The sequence below is a fragment of the Amia ocellicauda genome, chromosome 10, assembly GCF_036373705.1.
Source record: "Amia ocellicauda isolate fAmiCal2 chromosome 10, fAmiCal2.hap1, whole genome shotgun sequence".
Classification (NCBI taxonomy): Eukaryota; Metazoa; Chordata; class Actinopteri; order Amiiformes; family Amiidae; genus Amia; species Amia ocellicauda.
In genome coordinates, this window is record NC_089859.1 from 31065057 (window position 1) to 31079326 (window position 14270).

The 14270-nt window shown below is 40.0% G+C and overlaps 3 protein-coding genes across 3 annotated transcripts; 2 read left to right on the forward strand and 1 right to left on the reverse strand.

The window, feature by feature from the left end:
- Positions 1 to 333: 333 nt before the first annotated feature.
- acot13 (acyl-CoA thioesterase 13) lies at positions 334 to 2669 on the reverse strand. Its single transcript, XM_066715911.1, has 3 exons — positions 2481 to 2669; positions 1088 to 1272; positions 334 to 712 (listed from the first exon to the last, which is right to left on the reverse strand). Exons 1-3 carry the CDS (start codon positions 2562 to 2564, stop codon positions 556 to 558), a joined length of 426 nt encoding a protein of 141 aa, XP_066572008.1. The 5' UTR covers positions 2565 to 2669; the 3' UTR covers positions 334 to 555.
- A 198-nt stretch (positions 2670 to 2867) lies between these two features.
- On the forward strand, positions 2868 to 6337 carry tdp2b (tyrosyl-DNA phosphodiesterase 2b). The gene is made up of 7 exons (XM_066715909.1): positions 2868 to 3170; positions 3524 to 3633; positions 3720 to 3905; positions 4290 to 4381; positions 4590 to 4708; positions 5259 to 5429; positions 5552 to 6337. Exons 1-7 carry the CDS (start codon positions 3024 to 3026, stop codon positions 5861 to 5863), a joined length of 1137 nt encoding a protein of 378 aa, XP_066572006.1. The 5' UTR covers positions 2868 to 3023; the 3' UTR covers positions 5864 to 6337.
- Positions 6338 to 6962: 625 nt separating this feature from the next.
- On the forward strand, positions 6963 to 13747 carry LOC136760487 (tyrosyl-DNA phosphodiesterase 2). The gene is made up of 7 exons (XM_066715912.1): positions 6963 to 7316; positions 7911 to 7958; positions 9860 to 10042; positions 10652 to 10743; positions 10894 to 11012; positions 11986 to 12156; positions 12756 to 13747. Exons 2-7 carry the CDS (start codon positions 7930 to 7932, stop codon positions 13065 to 13067), a joined length of 906 nt encoding a protein of 301 aa, XP_066572009.1. The 5' UTR covers positions 6963 to 7316; positions 7911 to 7929; the 3' UTR covers positions 13068 to 13747.
- Positions 13748 to 14270: the final 523 nt, after the last annotated feature.

A 14270-nucleotide genomic window follows, 5' to 3' on the forward strand; every position in this document is an offset into this window, starting at 1 on the left:
GTTGTATAGCTCATTTCTGGGTTACTGCCTTTGGAACTTCTTTTGGATAAATACAGATCACAATTTGTGGACTTTCATTTGGCCATAAACCTCAAAATTCAGATCTTTTAAAATTTTCCCATCCCCTACACTTGATCTGATGTGCTAACCTCAAAGAATAAATGCTGTAAGAACTAGTCTGAGCGTTGTACTGTTGAGCATAATCAATAGATTATGAACTTAAAAGGGAGGGCAGACTAGAAAAGAAAAAAATCATTCACCATATATAAACATCTTTTCATAATCTAAGTAATTCAAGTTATAAAAGTTGTCTAATAGAATGGTCTCAAACTCTTACTGTGTATACTATGTTTATTTTATGTTTGAGATAATAGCAAGTATTTACAACAGACAAGTAGTCCACAGAGTGAGTGTCCCAACAGTTTAAGGAGTTTGTTTAATGTGCTTGGATGCCACAAAAACTTTGGTCTCCAGTGGCACTTGAAGCAGGCACTATGCAGACTATATGGCACAGTTTTTAATAGCTAAGTGATAACCAGATGTTCCATGTTGCCTTTAGCTGCCAAGATGTTTAGTGTGTCTTCCCTGAGCAATGAGTTTTCCCGTTGCTTTGTTAGTGATGTCTACTGTAGCAAACGCCAAGGTCCTCCCTTGCTTCAGAACTTGAGCAGTGATAAGGACATCATCTCCCAGTTTTGCTGCATTCATGTATCTGATAATCGGGTTAAAAACAGAGAAAAAGTATAATATGTGTGACTATGAAAACCAATTGAATTGTGCTTCTTTGGTGTGGTTTCATCCATAATAAAATCACTGAATTTGTTAACCCTTAAAATGGGAATAGGCAATGTATGTAATCTGCAGATATCTGTGATGCACAATTTTAAGGGGTTGCCATGCTTCCTAGAGATCTATGGCATTCTACAGAGTACTTCTGGAGGGATTTATGCACGGATAACACACTGAAAAATGAGGGGTCTCAATCTCAGCTCGAATAATTTAAAAACAAAACTGCTGTATGTTGCAATGGATGAAGTGTCTTCTATATCGGGTTATGAACTCTGACGGGCCGGCGTGGCAGACTTACGTGATGTTCATGTCCACGCTGACCCCTGGCGCTTGCCGCTCCGTGTGCAGTAACGCGACTGTGGACACCACGTCCACCAGTGTGGCCGTCATGCCTCCGTGCAGAGTGCCGCCGCGGTTGGTGTGCTCCTCCTCCACTCGCAGCTCACACACCACCCTGCCTGGGCTGGCCGACACCAGGCTCACCTGCATCCAGGACATTGACCCAACACAAGCCGCAGTGATTAGACCAGTGGCTCCCAACCCTGGACCTGGAGTAGCCCCTACCCTGCTGGTTTTTGTTCCAGCTGAGCTCTCAATTACTTAATTGAACCCTTAATTGATGTCATGATTTGGTTACATTTTACTTTTTCATAAGAAAGTTGGTTCCATAATAAGATAATACTTTCCTTATACAATGTTATACTGAACTTAACCCCCCTACTGTTTAAAATAATTAAAAGGCTCAGATTTAAGAAATGATTACTTCAATTAAGGGTTCAATTATGTAATTGAGCACTGGGTTGGAACAAAAATCAGCAGGGTAGGGGGTCCTCCAGGACCAGGGTTGGGAACCACCGGATTAGACAAGCAACTGGAAGTGTATGAGCATGTTTTAAATCCAGGGCTCTGAGAGAGGGGGGAAAAGGTGTCAGAAACTTCAGTATCGGGTAAATTCTGCTATAACTTTAAATTTGCCACAAGATATCTGTGTTAATTTGGAATTTAATCGGCCCTTAAGTTATATGGCACATTTTATGTAAATGCTGCGCAGTAAATAAATAAAAAAAGTTACCAACACTTGGCACAGTAGTGTTGATCATTGCAGAGTGAATTACAACGCAACCAGTTTAATACACACACATTGTCTCGCCCTTGAAACAGTTTTAAAATAATAATAATAATAATAATAATAATAATAGATAATCTTGGTCCAGCCCGAGTTATATTGGCAATTGCACTGTAATTCTCATCCAATGTCACCTGTAAAGCAATTCATGTTCGTCTATGAAAACAAATAATCCAAGTAAAGAAATTGCTTTGAAAATGTTGAGCTGCAAACTTGCACCTTGGATATTGCATTTTGTATTTTGTAACGTCAATGGATGAGCAATAAGTCAATTATAGAATGTGATATATATACAGCTCTGGAATAAACTGATAAACTGAGTTCAGAAATCAATGTTAAGTAGGCTACTGCTTTCTACGCATGAATTAAACACATAAACCAACTTAAATTTCTAGGAAATCTATATATTTAATGTTATTGCAACACATATAAAAGTAAATACAAATCTAAAATTGTGCCCGTCGTGTAGACAATTTCTAACCTTAGTTAAACTCCAAAGAAATCCTTCCTAAATTGAAATTGCATTGAGACAAGCAAACTAAATCAAAATATCTATGTTTCTCACCTTGCTTAAAACTCGGTCGAATCCATTCCCGCTGATGGCGGATTTCAATACTTGTTTTAAAGAATTCAGAGTTAAAGCAGCCATTCTTTAATTTCCTTGTATTTTCGATCAATGTCAAATACTACATATACCGCTTTCCCTCAGCTGGCAACCGAGACGGAGAAGCGGGTCCTTCACCTTATTCTGCACCCAGTGCCACCACAGTACACGTTTGCATAATAATGCATTGGAATGTAAAACAATAGAATATGGTTAAAAACATGAAGAAAATACGTTGTTTTAATCGTACAAAAGGGTTATTTCATTTTGTTGATTCCATATGTGTCTGGTTATATATTAAAAGTCTTTGAATTTTGTAAAATACTGGAGTATGCCTAAGTGCATCAGGCCGGGCCGTATTGCTGTGACACCGTGTTCCGGTTGGGCGCCGCTGTGCTGTGAGTGCGGGAGGTGCTCTGCCTGCGTCCCTCTGTAGGAACCAGAAAGGCGGGTGGGAAGTTTTGTATGGCCGGGAACTATTGTATCCTACACCTGCAATAAGACATGGACGAGGCGGCCCACCCGACCCAGCCGCCGGGCGCCTCTGTGCTGCGGGAGAGGGCTCAGCTCTGCGCCGAGTTCGCCTCCGTCACCAGCTCCGACAAAGCAGTGGCTCAGTGTTACCTTGCCGAGAATGACTGGGACATGCAAGTATGTGTAAGATAGACTTTACACGAAGAAAAAGAAACAAACTAAAATGCAAGTGCTTGTGTTTTTACGTACTTGCACTTCTCCCAAAGAAGGCATTTATGGTTTGAAAATGTTAGCGTAAACGTATAGCAAGTTGTTTATTTTGTTACAGTGTAAGAAGGCTGTGAAACGGAACAGGTGCTTTGTATGGATTTGTGTTGGTCCAACAGTGAATCGTATTTAGACTGACATGAAATGCATCCTTTTCTTGAAGGTAACGGTGATAACTGAAGCGGGTAAAACGCTGCACTGGTTTCGTCTTCATTTGTGCCACACCTAACTCCTCCCATGTGTGTCCGTTTCGTTGTGTTTAGAGAGCTTTGAACTCTTTCTTTGAGCCGGACGTGGAGTTCCTCTCTGGTGACGTGTCCCCACACCCGAGTGACGCAGCCGCAATGGAGAGCCAGTCTCAGGCCGTGGCATGGTGAGCACAGTGTGTAAGTGAACCTCTGATAGCTGGAGACATGGGTGTGGGGCTGTCACTGAGTCACTGAGGTGTTGCTGTTGCAGCATTGACCTGACTGAGGACGAGCCCACCAGCAGCAGATCAGAAGGCGGCAGTGGAGCAGGACAGTCGGTCCAGGCAGAGCAGGATGAGGACAAGGACAAACTCTCCCTGGTGACTTGGAATATCGATGGGCTGGACTCGGATAACCTCAGAGAGCGCTCCAGGGGACTGTGCTCCTATTTAGCCCTGTAAGCATGAGACTCGCTCCCAGAATACTGATGAATCTGTTGTGAACTAATCGCTAAAATAGAGAGGGTTGTGGACAAACGGGCATAGCATGTGTAAGATTCAATCGCAGTGTTGGCAGAAATAAACAGGAGGCAAAAACTGTAACGGTAACAGTTTTTTTAGGATGTTCACACTCTTTATTCCAATATCTAACAAAATAATAAATTGAAAGATGACTAATTAAAACTTAAGATAACTTGAGCATGGAAAGGGTTGATTTGTTGTGACAGAGCTGGTTGTGGTATAATAATAGTGTCCATGGTAGGAATATGTAGATTCAACTGAATAATTTGCTTTCTGGAGCAGATTGTAACTGTTTTTTTTTTCTGTTTTTTGCCCTTAAGATACAGCCCAGATGTGGTGTTTTTGCAAGAAGTTATACCACCAATTTTAGATTACCTTAAGAAGCGTGCTGTCAGTTACAACATCATTGAAGGTAATAGTCACTTGAACCACTATATTGACATAAAATACCGTTAACGCAGCGTCTTCTCATTTTAAAGTCAACCAATATCGGGAAAATATATTACAGCTGGCAAGACTTGAGTTCTCTCATGCAGATTGCTCAGTGTGTATTGAGGGGTAATATTCTTTTTTTGCATCTGAGGCCAAATGGGCCGTTTATTTTACTTTTTCTTTTCTAGGTAATGATGAATATTACTTCACCGCCATAATGCTGAAGAAGTCTCGTGTGAAACTCTTGAAAAGGGAGATTGTTCCTTTCCCTTCGACATCAATGTTGAGGAATCTGCTCATTGCAGAGGTTGGTCATCTGGTTCATATGGGTCCAGATGTTTAGTGAGAAAAATGGGCAGGTTTCCAAATATTCTCCACACATGTCTGCTTTAACCAGAACATTGCTCAACCTGGAGTACACTCCTCTCTCTAAATGAAATGGAAGCATAAGAATCCTGCCTACCCGGTGTCAATTATTCCTTGTTTATTTTGCCCAAATGTATGCAAGAAGGAGCCTTGGACAGTGTATGTAAAATCCATTATATCTGCTGTAAGTCACACATTCCAACACTAGGTGGCATCACTGAATATATGATCACAGAGTTTATCTAAACGTGAACGACATGTTTCCAGGCTTCTGCTCAGCACAGCGCCCACAAAGCAAACAACCGTGCAACAGTATTATGATATATGACAGGGTTAGATAAAGAATTCAGCTTCCCCATCCAATCCTTTGAAAATATTGAGGTAAAATGGAGTTTGCCAGCTGTGTAGAAGTGAAATTGCACAGACAAAGGTGCAGACTATTTGTTTTATCTTGTCCGTTGCTTTAGGAGCATTCCTTTGTGTTTCCACAGGTCAGCTTCTTTGGGTCAGAGCTGTGCTTGATGACGTCCCATCTGGAAAGCTGTAAAGAACACTCCAAGGAGCGTGTGAACCAGCTGAAAATGGTGCTGAAGAGAATTGGAGAGGTGTCTGAGAATGTCACTGTAATATTTGGGGGAGACACCAACCTTAGGGATCAGGAGGTCAGTTCCTATATTTTTAAGATCAGGTCTTATTAGTGGTTACATCTTTGAAAACAGCACTGTCTGAAGTGCTGACCATGTAATGCTGTGTAGTTCCTGAGATGCGAGTGTTTTGTTTTCAGGTGACGAAGCTAGGTGGACTGCCCAGCGGTGTGTGTGATGTCTGGGAGTATCTTGGCAAGCCAGAGCACTGCAGGTACACCTGGGACACCAAAACCAACAACAACAAGAAGGCTCGCTACTTCTGCAGGTTGCGCTTCGACCGCGTCCTCCTCCGGCCTGCCAAGCAGGGAGCTCAGATCACCCCCCAGCACATGGACCTGATCGGGTTGGAGAAGCTGGACTGTGGCCGCTTCACCAGCGACCACTGGGGAATCCACTGTGGCTTCACAGTGCAGACACAAACCTCGCCAGCAACAACTGCGCTACACTGAGAATGGGGCTCATTTTAACAAGTTCTTCACACTGGAAAAATGAGAAACCAAGAACAGTGTACAGACAGCCTCACGCTGCCTTCTCTCCCCCAAGCTTATCTATACATCTTTGGCTTGTTCTGTACCAAGAAATCTGTGCTTTCGCTCAAAAGACTAAGACACCAATGCCTCTGTAATGTTGGAGTGAAGACCTTGTGAAGTTTGGCTCATTGTTTTAAGATGCAAGTCTCTGGTCACAATGAATGCCATTTGCCTGTAAATGTACCTTGTACATATTGACTTGTTGGCGTGTATCTGGTTTTATTTTGTTTTAAACAAAAGCAAAAAAAAAAACGAACTCCAAAACCAAGCCATGTTAAGGACTATCATAGTTTAAATCTGAATACATTTTATGGCAGTTTTATGTTTTTTTAATACTGTTTGTGTATATAGATGTGTATAAATGTGAATCTGAATAAAATACTTTAAACCTGATGTTTTGGAAAAATTGTTTTAATTTTAGTCATTAGTACAGTTCTGCACCTTTTGTGAAGTTTGAAGTGTTTGTTAAGCCTAATCAGGCATTTATATTAAAATATTTGAATTTTACAGAAGCGTGTCTGCTTTTTGTAGCTTTTATCTGCTTATGCCAGTAGCCCTATAAAGAGTTTCTTGTGATTCAGAACTTAACCACTGTTAATGCCTTCAACAGCTAGAACTGAATTCAATATTTCATTGTAATCTTTTAATCTGAACTTGAATTTTACAAGGAAACACATTTATTTCGAGTATTTAAATGGATGATGATATATACTGTTTAAGATGTATTTTTTATGCATAGAAAATAAACCTGAGACTTCTGCAAAAACATATTTGGCCTACTGCACAAAGGGTAAATGCTGCACGACACAACAGCTGTTCCTGGACACAGCGGTTTCTGTGCAGCAGGTCGAGCACGACAGCCAGTCAGTCCTGCAGTGTGACGGCGGGCTCGCAAAGCAGTCCCAGTGTCTGGCAACTGGCAAGTGAAGAGTTTCTGTTTCTGGAAAGTGACGCGAATCAGTGTGGAGCGGTCTGCGCAGCCGCGAAATCTAGGGTCGCGGTCATAGTCCGCAGTTCTGCGCTGCTCCGCCAATGGGAGCGTGCAGATCTGCGCTGCAAAAACGCGACTTTTAGGGGATGTGTGATATCCAGTGTGTACACGTCTCATAATATCAGCACAGTAGCAAGAGTGGCCTCCACGATACGTATTTTATGGCAGTGCTACATTTACTTTTATATTTGATAGTTCCGCCCTTCGCTACATCAGGGTGAAACGAAACGCAATACATTCCCACAAAACTTGGGTGTGTAAACAGTTGCGCCAAGAGTAAATATCTCCGCCCTGTGTGTGCAGTTAGTTTTCAGCATCGGCGCTTTAAAATAATAGCCCTGCAGTGCTCCTGATTAAACGGGTTTAATTTTCGACATAACTGTAAGTAAAGAATATTAATATATATTATATTGAATGTTTAATATCAGGAGTAGAACGAAATCCTTTTGCATTACAGCCAATAATACATTTATTTTGTTTCGCAATTGTATGTCTTGAACTGCACTGTATTATTTATATTACACTTTTGTAATGCTGTTATATTTTGTAAGTTGCCTGGATAAGGGCGTCTGCTAAAAAAATAATAATAATAGACTAATAAAAATAATAATACATTATACTAGATAAGAATCAAGACGGTGACTTGGGCTGTGATTCGTTTGTTTTGTGTCAGCAAAGCTGTAAAGTGTTCATGCAAATTACTAAAAATGAAACTATATTTTCTTTAGATTTACTAACGTAAGGTTGCTAGTTAATAATGTTTTCCCCTCTGCGAAATCACAGTTAGCTACTGTAATTAAAAGGTCTTCAAAAAAAGAGTATCACTTGAGTATTATTTGAAAAGATCTTGTTACCATTATCATCATATGTTTATGATGAATATGAATGGTATATACCCATGGGGCATTTAAGACATGGTAAAAGAGTAGGTTTCTTTATCAGAATATTGAGATTATCTTCTGTCGGCTTCCCCAGACTAACAGAAGGAGATACAATGGACAGTGAGCCTAAACCTGTGGCAAGGTGAGCAAAGGGGATTTTTAAATTATCCTATCCACACAGCATTGCTCTTGTTCTTTGGATAGATAAGGCACTTTTTGATTTACAGTGAGGGAAAAAAGTATTTGATCCCCTGCTAATTTTGTACGTTTGCCCACTGACAAAGAAATGATCAGTCTATAATTTTAATGGTAGGTGTATTTTAACAGTGAGAGACAGAATAACAACAAAAAAATCCAGAAAAACGCATTTCAAAAAAAGTTATAAATTGATTTCCATGTTAATGAGGGAAATAAGTATTTGATCCCCTATCAATCAGCAAGATTTCTGGCTCCCAGGTGTCTTTTATACAGGTAACGAGCTGAGATTAGGAGCACTCTCTTAAAGGGAGTGCTGCTAATCTCAGCTCGTTACCTGTATAAAAGACACCTGTCCACAGAAGCAATCAATCAATCAGATTCCAAACTCTCCACCATGGCCAAGACCAAAGAGCTGTCCAAGGATGTCAGGGACAAGATTGTAGACCTACACAAGGCTGGAATGGGCTACAAGACCATCGCCAAGCAGCTTGGTGAGAAGCTGACAACAGTTGGTGCGATTATTCGCAAATGGAAGAAACACAAAATAACTGTCAGTCTCCCTCGGTCTGGGGCTCCATGCAAGTTCTCACCTTGTGGAGTTTCAATGATCATGAGAACGGTGAGGAATCAGCCCAGAACTACACGGGAGGATCTTGTTAATGATCTCAAGGCAGCTGGGACCATAGTCACCAAGAAAACAATTGGTAGCACACTACGCCATGAAGGACTGAAATCCTGCAGCGCCCGCAAGGTCCCCCTGCTCAAGAAAGCACATGTACAGGCCCATCTGAAGTTTGCCAATGAACATCTGAATGATTCAGTAGAGAACTGGGTGAAAGTGTTGTGGTCAGATGAGACCAAAATCGAGCTCTTTGGCATCAACTCAACTCGCCGTGTTTGGAGGAGGAGGAATGACCCCAAGAACACCATCCGCACCGTCAAACATGGAGGTGGAAACATTATGCTTTGGGGGTGTTTTTCTGCTAAGGGGACAGGACAACTGCACCGCATCAAAGGGACGATGGACGGGGCCATGTACCGTCAAATCTTGGGTGAGAACCTCCTTCTCTCAGCCAGGGCATTGAAAATGGGTCGTGGATGGGTATTCCAGCATGACAATGACCCAAAATACACAGCCAAGGCAACAAAGGAGTGGCTCAAGAAGAAGCACATTAAGGTCCTGGAGTGGCCTAGCCAGTCTCCAGACCTTAATCCCATAGAAAATCTGTGGAGGGAGCTGAAGGTTCGAGTTGCCAAACGTCAGCCTCGAAACCTTAATGACTTGGAGAGGATCTGCAAAGAGGAGTGGGACAAAATCCCTCCTGAGATGTGTGCAAACCTGGTGGCCAACTACAAGAAACGTCTGACCTTTGTGATTGCCAACAAGGATTTTTCCACCAAGTACTAAGTCGAAGGGGTCAAATACTTATTTCCCTCATTAACATGCAAATCAATTTATAACTTTTTTGAAATGCTTTTTTCTGGATTTTTTTGCTGTTATTCTGTCTCTCACTGTTAAAATACACCTACCATTAAAATTATAGACTGATCATTTCTTTGTCAGTGGGCAAACGTACAAAATCAGCAGGGGATCAAATACTTTTTTCCCTCACTGTATATATAGTTGACACCACCTCAAAGCCTTTAATCAGATTACAGTAAAGGGACAGTACGAGAGGGCAGCATTTCTGGAGAAGTACTTGCAGGGAATATCTAATCGATACAGATGAATGAACATTTGCCCCAGCTTTTAATACCATAGGCAATGTTGTCGGGGTCATGACCCTGAAAGAGAGTGCTACACTAGTAGAGGTAGGAATCTGATTAAAGCGTTTGTTATTTAAGCACTGGGGTGAAGGAGGATGAGCCGAGCAGTGCCAGCCCAGAGGAGGGAAGTGAAATCGAGCATTCGTCCCAAGAAGAGCAAGAGGAGCAGGTTAAACTCTCCCTCCTGACCTGGAACATCGATGGACTTGACACTGAAAACATAGTCGAGCGTTTCAAAGGAATGGTCTCGTATGTGGACAAGTAAGTGTAACATATCGCTCCCAATCAGTTTCACACGACTGAAATTTTTAAAGAGTGAAGCAATGCATAATTATATGACACATGCTATTCAAACATCCTAGTACAACAATATTTCCATGCCCTTTACGGTACATGAACATTTCACAACTCTGCATTTTGTGAAAGTACCTTTTTGGGATCTGAAAGGAGGGGCTTGCAGGATTTTTTTGCCATATCAATTAATTCCATAAGTTAAGGAAACGTATAAAGCAGACTGAAAACTGTAATCGGGAAACATAAAGCTGTTTATGTTTTATTGCATCTTATCGGATCTTTATGATTTACAGAAGTTTAAAAGAAATTGCTGTTGGGAGTGAAGGATACATTGTAGAATAAGGCTTAAATTATAATAGTTGCTTTGGTCAGGTACTGGATCATGGGTAAAATACATTTTAGAAAAATAAAGCAGACAGAGAGATTCAGGGTAAACAAAACAAGATGCAGCCCATCATGGGATGTTAAAATGTATAAAAATGTAATTGTTGAAAATACATCTCAGTAAGGTTTGTCATTTGGAGATTATGAAGTATACCCATAACTTTTGTATTTGTCTGTTTTTTTCCCCTGAAGGTTAAGTCCAGATGTGGTGTTTTTGCAAGAACTTATACCGCCATATTTACATTTCCTAAAGAAACATTTTAAGCAATACACTATTATCGAAGGTAATGATGGCTCCTGCTTTTTTACCTAACCCCAGGGGTTTGTATAAGATTGGTCTGGCATCTGTTTGCCGATAACTCAGTAATTCTTGGTGAGGTATCAGGTTTAAGCTATAATCTCTCATCTATTTTTAATTATTTTTCGGCTCTTAGGTAACACTAAGGGTTATTTCACTGGCATTATGCTGAAGACGTCTCGTGTCACACTGTTGAAAAGTGAGATTGTCAAATACCCGACCACAGAAATGGGGAGGAATCTGCTCATGGCACAGGTGGGGGCACACGTAATTGCGATCTTGTTCATGTGCACAGGTGTCTAAATAGTTATAAACAATATTAGGTTAACAGCATTTTTTGAATAAATAAAAAAGGATAAAGAGACAGTCAAAAAGTACATGCAGTTGTAGTCACCTGAGTTATACCTCTCTGTGTATCTGCTGCTGGCCTGTCTAATCTGTTGAACTTTGACCTCTCATTTGCGTGTTGGCTGTATAATGTACAGAACCTTTATCATTTTTTTTAATTGGAAAAAAAAAACCTGACTATTTATGATATATTGCATTTTCTTATTTTACCTTTGTAGGTTGCTTTTTATAAAGGTATCAACAAATGAAAAAGTGATATTCAAAAATAAACCAAAAATTATATAAATAATGGTGGATGACACCTTACAACTTAATATTGTTGTTTATTATTATATGTAATTGCATATTATATGATTGGGGCCTTCTATTGAGATGACAAGCCAGCCTCCAAGCCTGATTGTTGAATAGAAAATCTGCAGAGTGTTAGGGCTTTTCATGGTTTTACAACTTGTAGGTTAATTACCTTTGTGGGTTTTAATTGATTTAAACATGATTTATTACCTACATAAAAATGGTGTATTAAAAATTGAATTCTTGAAAAATACTGGAGAAATAATCTTGTACCATGTAATTATTTCCATCAAACTGAAGTAAAATTATACTCTCACAAAAATATATGAATATCACAGTACTAAATAATTTGGTGTAAATGGTGTTTAAATGTATTCCATGTTCTCTTTATCAATGCAGAATAAGTTTCCTCCAGATTTCAGTTTGACACATTTTTCAGTTAAGAGACATTATTCATGTTTATCTTGCCATCTTCGGTGTGAACACAAACTTTCAGCTTCTTTAGTGCCTTAAAGCACTTCACATCAGATGAAAAGAAGTCAACCTTGACTAGCAGAAACTAGCTACAAGCTGCTTTGCCTTCCAACAGGTACAATTCTGTGGCATAGAGTTGTGTTTGATGACGTCCCATCTGGAAAGCTGCAAAGGAAACTCCCAGGAGCGTGTGAACCAGCTGAGGAGGGTGTTTAAGAGACTAAAAGAAGCACCTGACAGTGTCACCGTGATATTTGGGGGAGACACCAACCTCAGAGACTGGGAGGTCAGTCTGTACCCATCATTCTTCATTCTGTCTGAGACCTGTCTTATGCAATTTAAAACATCCACAATGTAGCAAGAGATTAGCATATGGTTTGAATTGAGTAATAATGACAAAAAGAGACTACATTTGAGAGAATTAACAGACATTTTTATGATAGTATTGCCCTAGTCTAATGTATCATCAGTAGCATTTGATTCTGCTCAGAAATAGCAGTGTAAACGCTCAGCGATCGGATCAAATGCACCTCCCAGGGACATAGTACAGATCCGGATCAATGCTGACAGTTGATCCTGATCAAATGTACAGAAGCATTTGATCCTGATCAGTAATGGCAGTGTAAAAGTGCCTAATGAAGTAATGGCACTGTATACTAGAACAGTTAAATAAAGTGACAAAAAGGTAGAGGAAGCCAAGTAAAAAATGACCATGAATATTTAGCATGATGATATTTTATAAAGCATTTCACTCCTTAATTCAGATCACATGAAAAGGACAGGGCTCACTGTCTTATCATTAACATACATTTACTAGAAGTTCTTGTAAGGGAAAGCAGAATTGCTAGCATTCTTGTTGCTTCATTGAAAATGTGTCTGTGTCAGGTGGGGAAGCTCGGTGGGCTGCCCACTGGTGTGTGTGATGTCTGGGAGTATCTTGGCAAACTGGAAGTCTGCAGGTACACGTGGGACAACAAGATCAATGACAACAAGGACACCTCGTACTGTGCCAGGCTGCGCTTCGACCGCATCTTCCTCCGGCCTGCCAAGGAGGGAGCTCAGATCGCCCCCCAGCACATGGACCTAATCGGGCTGGAGAGGCTGCCCTGTGGCCGCTTCACCAGCGACCACTGGGGTCTCCACTGTGGCTTCACAGTGCAGACACAAACCTCACCAGCAACGACTGCGCTACACTGAGAATAGGTCCTGTTTATGAAGCAATGCACACTGGGTATTTGAGCAGAATCTCGGTACAGAAAGCCTCACGCTTTCTTATCTCTCCTCAGATTCATTTTCAGGTGGCTTGTTTCATGAAATACTGTGTACTTTTACTCAGTAGAGTGGAGTGGAGTGGAGTGTAGGTTGTAGGCCTTGATTGGGTTTGTTTTTTAGTCACTGTAAATGATTCATACCTGTAAAGGTACCTTTTTCATATTAGCTTTTCTTTATATCTTTTTAACAACTAATCTAAAGTAAGGGAGGTTATGTACTGCGTAAAAAACAGCACATTTCATTTTTTTTGGTAGCCTTTTAAAATGGTTTGTACATTTACTGTTCTTTCTATTGCTCTTACCTGTGCAGTAATGATATTTAAATTAACTGTTCTCATTCAGACAGGTACACTAATAGTTTGCATAGTTTGTTAAAATTTGAATGGTTTTGTGAAAAAGCTTAACCTTAGTTTCAGTTGGATACATGCTTAAGAAATCTTTGTAAGTATTTCTACTTTTGTAATCAATGTTTTTGGGGCACTTCTTGCTGATTGCTTTTTCTTTCTAAATACATATATCTAATGGAAGGAGTACCATTTACGTATTTTGAAATATGAACATAATATATATAAATTATATGTAAGAATAAATATGTGACTATTATAATTTCCTTGTTCATTTATTTTTACTTCATTAAGTAGATACAATCACACAATTTGCATTCATATATCCAAACTGCAAATGTTCTCCATACAACTCTGGTTAATAAATCACTTATTAAAAAAAGAAAAAAAGAAAAAAAAGTATATGATATATTCCTTATGTAGTTAATACACAATATGACTGTATGCTATATACATTCTAAATGAACAGTGACTATGATGATATTATTATTATTATTATTATTATTATTATTGCTGTTTTTCCCCAATCTGAAATGTCTATAAATACGGTGAGCATCAGGAGTGAACTCCTTCCTACATGACCATCGATAATAAAAGGAGCTCTTCTCTCCTCCGGTTTCTCTGGATTAAAGATGGCTCTGGAAGGATCCCCGCCGAATAAGTTTTAATTTGATCTTGATGAAAACTCGTTAACATCCTGCAAGGATTAACAGGGGAATGGGAGACAGCCAACTTCCAGATACAACCGAGATTACCACCAACACACGCTCCCTCGTCCTCGTCGC

Excerpts from the sequence above, each read along its gene's own strand:
- acot13 (XM_066715911.1), bottom strand. The coding sequence starts at position 2,564 with ATGGCTGCTTTAACTCTGAATTCTTTAAAACAAGTATTGAAATCCGCC. Across the intron at positions 1,273-2,480 it reads TCGACCGAGTTTTAAGCAAG|GTGAGCCTGGTGTCGGCCAG; the intron begins GTGAGAAACATA and ends TCCTGGATGCAG. Across the intron at positions 713-1,087 it reads AGCGTGGACATGAACATCAC|ATACATGAATGCAGCAAAAC; the intron begins GTAAGTCTGCCA and ends CCCGATTATCAG.
- tdp2b (XM_066715909.1), top strand. The coding sequence starts at position 3,024 with ATGGACGAGGCGGCCCACCCGACCCAGCCGCCGGGCGCCTCTGTGCTG. Across the intron at positions 3,634-3,719 it reads CAGTCTCAGGCCGTGGCATG|CATTGACCTGACTGAGGACG; the intron begins GTGAGCACAGTG and ends TTGCTGTTGCAG. Across the intron at positions 3,906-4,289 it reads CTGTGCTCCTATTTAGCCCT|ATACAGCCCAGATGTGGTGT; the intron begins GTAAGCATGAGA and ends TTTGCCCTTAAG.
- LOC136760487 (XM_066715912.1), top strand. The coding sequence starts at position 7,930 with ATGGACAGTGAGCCTAAACCTGTGGCAAG. Across the intron at positions 10,043-10,651 it reads ATGGTCTCGTATGTGGACAA|GTTAAGTCCAGATGTGGTGT; the intron begins GTAAGTGTAACA and ends TTTCCCCTGAAG. Across the intron at positions 10,744-10,893 it reads GCAATACACTATTATCGAAG|GTAACACTAAGGGTTATTTC; the intron begins GTAATGATGGCT and ends TTCGGCTCTTAG.